A 5,732-nucleotide genomic window follows, 5' to 3' on the forward strand; every position below is an offset into this window, starting at 1 on the left:
TAAGAAGTAAAATCTAGATTGTTTCCTTTCTGATTTTGTTCCTAATTAAACTTTTCTTGCTGTTTGATAACAACTACAAGTAGCAGGAACACATGATCGATAATGGTAAAACAAAAAAGCTTCCCAATATCTAACTGGAGCTCGGCTGACAAATTTCTCCTTCTTCCCAAGCTTTTCCCTTCAATCAGTGAATCAGCCATGTAGTTACAAATTTACTTTTTTATCTCTTTCCTCAGCTAGCTTCTTCTGAGTTCCGCTGCTTCTGCTGTACAAAGACTTTGATTACACTAGAAAATACACAAAACTAATAGCAACACTCGTCAATACTACAGATTTTCGGGCAATTGTTTTCGCTTGGATGGGTGAAAATTAAAATTACAGTGCCAAAAGTTGCAACAAACATATTTTTCGACCCTGTGTGTCTCTCCTTTTGTTTTAACCTGTGGTACTTCGATTTCTTCCAACTTGATGAAGCTACTACATAAAATGGGGGGAGTAGATATGTGACTGATCAAAATAGTACAAACAACAAACAAAGAAAGAAAATGTAATGGGATGGGGACCCAATTCTTTCCTTTCACTGCCTTTTTACGTATGCATTTTGTATGGTAGTAAGTAGTATTGTTGGGTATTTGGAGATGATGATATGACGGTGCTGCTGCTGGTGCCGGTGATGATGGTGATGGGGGAAGGTTTTGATTTCTTTTGATTCTCTACAGATTTTTTATGGTGGTTTTTGTTTTGTTATACTTAAACTTAAACATGTTGATCCTCCTGCCAAAAAAAAGACAAATTATCATATAGATTACGTTATCTATATGTTTAAACAAAACAAAATAAAACATAAACAAATTTTAGATTTGGAAGTAACTTTTACCTAATTAAGCTTTGATTAGGAAGTTCCAACCGGGCATTTTGGCCCAGCTCCTGTGCCAGCGTACATCCCTATGGCTCCGTGACCGGAGTTCAACCTGAAACTCAATAGAAAACCTTCCAAGTATAAATATATTTCACTTTACACGGTGATCAAATGAACAACTTTACAGTAGGGAATTAGGGTTACCTTGGAATTTGGCAGTTGAAAGACTTGAAGGATGCCATGTCCAGGGATGAAGATGCTGGAAGTAGGGAAGTCGCCAAGTTTATGTTAGCAGCTGCAAATGAGGCATCTGAGCCATTGGCCTCGCTAGTCACGTTGGGGAAGGCGGAGGATGTGTACTCTCCGGCAGCCTTTGTTGGAGACGCAAAAGGACTATCAGGAAGATTGTGCTCCAAACTGCATGGACTCAATTATAAGATCCATTAGCTTCAACACATTGTACAATGTCCATAAAATCTTTCAGTATGGGCATATATCAACAAAGAACATGCAAAACAAGGCTTACCCTTCCAGCAAATCACCGATATCGTCATGGGGGCTCTCCTTACCACTACCATTGCTACTTCGGCTACCACTACCACTTTCGTCGTTGTTGGCCATCATATCTTTACCTAGAACAGCAGCAGCTGCTTCCTTGAGCAGCTGATCAGCATCCACTGCTGGAGTCATGTGTGGCATCGGAGAAGAACAGTTATCTGCAATAAAGAACATATAAACATTAGCAACTGCATTGAACCATGAAATCGTTTTGTGATCACTGTATGAGTGACAACACGAGTACCGTGGAGAACTTCTTGGCCGTTGTGAACCGAAGGAAGCACTATGTTTCGACTGAACATGTTGGGAGACTGGGTAGGGGAGTGAATCGGACTGCTGGCAGAAAGAGCGTGGTGGTGATGCTTCTTGACATCATGTAGCTGCAGGCCCATCAGTCTTCGACTTTGAATTTCAAGTGCTTGCAAGTCAGCTTGCTCCTCCAGCTTCCTCCTCCACAGCATGTCTTGAGAATTGTAAAACATCTTTGCTCCTATAATTCAAAATAAATAATTTAACTAATTTAACATGTGACTGAATGAATTCATATCTTCCATGCGTCTGGAAATTAATAAATGCCAGAATGTAAATAATTTTGTTTAATTAGCTAACCTAGCTGGAGATCGTAAGGGTCTCTACCATCCAGCCCAGTAGGTGTACCACAGGGAGACAAATCTCCTCTTTCCACTTGTTGCTGTTGTTTCCTGGAAAATTAATAACACGCAAACACCATTATTAGCTTATTATCCACTAAATTACAATTAATTTTAGTTAATGATATAATACCTAGTGGAATAATTAAGACAAAGATCAAATGAGAATGTGAGAGAGTTCTTGTACTTTTCATGAGCTTTGCCCTTCTCCTTGTAAGGCTTGACAAGCACTCTAGCATCACAAACAAAATGAGGGTTCCCTTTGGCCAAAATCAGCTTCACCGTCTCCGGGTACAAGAATGTAACGAATCCAAACATCCTCTTCTGCTGGTATGGGATTCTCACGTCTTGGACCGGCCCGTACATGCTTCAATTTTTTGGCAATCAACAAAAGCAAACTAAGTCAGCAATACGAAAACCTGTTTAACCATGACCTTCAAAATGACACTAATACAGGTACACAAAATCAGGTAAAAAAATAACCTGAAATAGTTTGAGACATCTTCCTCTCTGAAAGTGCTATTTGCCGGGAAAGTCAAATATATCTGCCTTGAAGCCGGGTTCACAATCCCCGCCCCGCCATTCATCGAAAAATCGGTTCTTTCGAGGCGGGATCGGCTGAACTTGTGCATATCATCACCCATCATCAAGGAAGCTGCCGCAGCCCTACAAATACAAAGAACAAAAAAATATCAACTTAATAATTATTCAACACAAATGATTAAAGATGAGAGCTTTAATTAATTTCCAAAAAAGAGAAGAACTTCAGTAAATCAGGTACCTTTGGGAATCAGTTTGTTGCTGCTGAAGTAGAAAGTTCATGCACTTGGAGGAGTAAGGAAAGGAATTGGCTGACGCTGCCATAAGCTGAGAAGCAGCAGCAAGCCTCTGCTGCTGAGCGGTTTTAGATCTGAGAAGCGCTTCATGGTCCATCATCTCCAGCTTGCTCGGCGACCCAACAACCACCTGTCCACCGCCGTCGACGACGGCGTCTCCTAGCCCGCCGCTGTGCAAGAACCTGCAGCTGGCTCCGTTCTTGCAGTAGCCTCTGGCGAAATACAGGCAGGGTTTCCACCCAAACCCTGAGTTGGGGTCCTCCATGCACACGTCGCTGACTGAGCAACTTCGTCGATGGAGCGGCCCACCACCACCACCGCCTCCACCACCCCAATTAGCAGAGCCGTGCAAGGAGGGGAAAAGGTTCGGATCAGAAGCGGTGGTAGGACTGGAAGACAAGTTGGACTGTGGGTAGAAAAAATCAGGCGACTTGGGTCCCACCATTGGTGGTGGACAGCCATCGTTGAGGAAGGAGAGCTGCTCTTGGAGCTGAAACTCATCCATCACATCAGCTGGAACTCCTCCATTACTACCTCCATAGAAGCTGTTGATTTCTTCTTGGGTTCTGAGCTCGGAGATAGCAGCCCAGGAAGCGGAGGAAGAAGAAAGGTTGGGGATAGTGAGAGAGAGCCTCGAGGAGGAAGAGCAAGAGTTCTGCCTGGAGATAGCGATGGGGTTTGTGAAGGGGGAAGGAGAAGAAGGAGTGGAAGGAGAGGAAGGAGAGTTTGATGATAGGGACACTCCCAGCTCCTTCCTTGACTTGAGAATGACCGAGTGGAGAAAAGCTTCAGGTCCAAAAGCTAGCCTTATCATTTCCTTCTCGCCATGGTCTTGTATCAGAAGCAGACCCATGATTTTTGAAGCATTTTCTGGGTCCAAATTTTGGATCCTCGAGAACACAATTCTTGTAGCTTCATAGGAGTCCATGGCGGATAGAGAAGTTGGGTTGGTGTGTGTGTTTGTTGGAACTGGAACTTCACTCCCACCACCAACCCTAAAAAATTTGTTTTTCTTGAGAGGAACAAGTGAAAGTTTCTTTTTCCCAACCCTTTCACCCACTAAATTGTTTTTGTGATGAGTGGGAGGGAGAGCACAACAGAGAGAGTCTTTCTTTCTATCTTAATGTTCCTGCAAAACCCAAGAAAAAAAGAATTAATTAACCAAAGGTACAGAGAGAGAGAGAGAAGAAAAAGAAAAGAAATATATATATAAAGAAAAGTTGAGTGTGAAAAGTAGTATTCTCGTGTGGTTTGATTGATTAAAGGGAAGGAACAAGCAACCTAGCTGAAGCTGGAGAGAGAGAGAGAGAGAGAGAGAGAGAGAGAGAGAGAGAGAGAGAGAGTCATCCTTTAATTGTTGAAAGGAAATGAAAGGAAAACGCAAAACAGAAAAAAGAAGGAAGCTTTGGGGGGTGAAATTTTCTCCAAAAAGCAATTAAAGTGGAGGAAAGTTGGGAGGACTCGGTAAGCATAAAGAAATAGCAATAAAACTGAAAGTCTGAACCCAACTGAAATGAAAATCCCCAACAAATAATCAGTCACTAAAAATAATTTGAAGCTGAAACCAAAATCTGTGACTAGAAGTAACGCTTACCCACTAAGTACGAAAGGAGTAAGTGTGTTCTGGTTTCTCTGCGTCTTCCTGCAGCTCAACTACTCGAAACATATTATTTGCTATCAGTTGTATAAAATCCCAAAGCTTATAGCTATGGAAATCCCAGTCAAACTTTTACTACAAAAGCCAAACCACCGCCTTTTCTTGCTAGTTTCTAGCCCCTCTTTTGCTGCAGCAGAAGAACCATCAATCGCTTCGCTGCTGCCACTGTTTCTGCTGCTGGTGCACTACTGAGTTTTTGGGTTCTGAGCTTACTTTCTCTCTCTAGCTTTGGTTCGGCTTGGATTTTCTTCTCCCTCCTCCTCCTTGTATCTCCTTATTTCTCAGTTGGGTTTTCTCTGGCCCTTGATGTTTACAGAGGACAAAAACCCAAGTGATGAGAGAGAGAGAGAGTGTATTGGGGGTGTCCGAGTCGGGTGTATTGAGTGGGATCCAGATCTGTCTGCTTGCTTCAAATACTGCACGTTCTCTTGCTCCTAACCTCTGACACTCTAAATCTCTCTCACTCTCTAGTTTCTCTCTCTAATTTCTCATTCTAATTTTATTTTTATTTCCCAACCCCAGAAACACCCTGGTTTGACTCCACGCGATCGTGTGGGGAGGTCATGACACGCGCCAATGGTGATTTGAGGCACAGTTTGGTACGTGGTACTAAACAGAACGGAGTGGAACCAGGGTGGAACGCGCTGTTCCAAGGGACGAAATTTGGGTGAATTTTCGTTCCGCCTCACCTTTTGGAACGACTTGTTCCACATCCGTGGAACATAAAATTATAACTTCTCTGTCTCCTTCTTCTTCCTTCTTATTCCATCCGAGGGCATTTTTGCTCCCTCTCCGTTCCGCCCCTTCCCGTCCCGTTTGCATATCAAAGAGGAAGCAAAGATGCCCTCGGATGAAAACAAGGAGGAAGAAGAAGTAGACGGAAATGTTATAATTTTATGTTCATGTGAAACGAGTCATTTCAGGAAGGTGAGGCGGAACGAAAATTCACCCAAAATTCATCCCGTGAAACAGTACATTCCATCCGTTTTAAACGTACTAAATGTCAGACGGAACGTCTCGTCCAACTTCATCCCGTTCCACGTACCAAATGGTGCCTGAAGGGACTCAACGGGACCTTGACAGAGGGAGCATCTGTACGGTGATTGCAGTGTGTGGTTTGCACGCTCTTGGGGTTTGGTTTCTTGGACGGATTCTATCTGTGTTTTGTGGGT

General features: G+C 43.0%; 1 protein-coding gene across 2 annotated transcripts; it reads right to left on the bottom strand.

Moving 5' to 3' along the window:
- LOC103412570 (zinc finger CCCH domain-containing protein 53-like) lies at positions 1 to 5,039 on the bottom strand. 2 transcript variants are annotated; one of them, XM_008351116.3, is made up of 10 exons: positions 4,498 to 5,039; positions 2,849 to 4,032; positions 2,551 to 2,733; positions 2,255 to 2,434; positions 2,027 to 2,118; positions 1,662 to 1,907; positions 1,386 to 1,575; positions 1,064 to 1,276; positions 878 to 971; positions 1 to 774 (listed from the first exon to the last, which is right to left on the bottom strand). In XM_008351116.3, the coding sequence occupies exons 2-9, from the start codon at positions 3,829 to 3,831 to the stop codon at positions 893 to 895; spliced, it is 2,166 nt and encodes a 721-aa protein (XP_008349338.2). In that variant the 5' UTR covers positions 3,832 to 4,032; positions 4,498 to 5,039; the 3' UTR covers positions 1 to 774; positions 878 to 892. The 2 variants fall into 2 exon arrangements, with proteins under 2 accessions (XP_008349338.2, XP_070674005.1); XM_070817904.1 differs by having other exon boundaries at positions 2,201 to 2,434.
- Between the last annotated feature and the right edge of the window lie 693 nt (positions 5,040 to 5,732).

This window comes from Malus domestica, chromosome 02 (assembly GCF_042453785.1).
Source record: "Malus domestica chromosome 02, GDT2T_hap1".
NCBI classification, from domain to species: domain Eukaryota; kingdom Viridiplantae; phylum Streptophyta; class Magnoliopsida; order Rosales; family Rosaceae; genus Malus; species Malus domestica.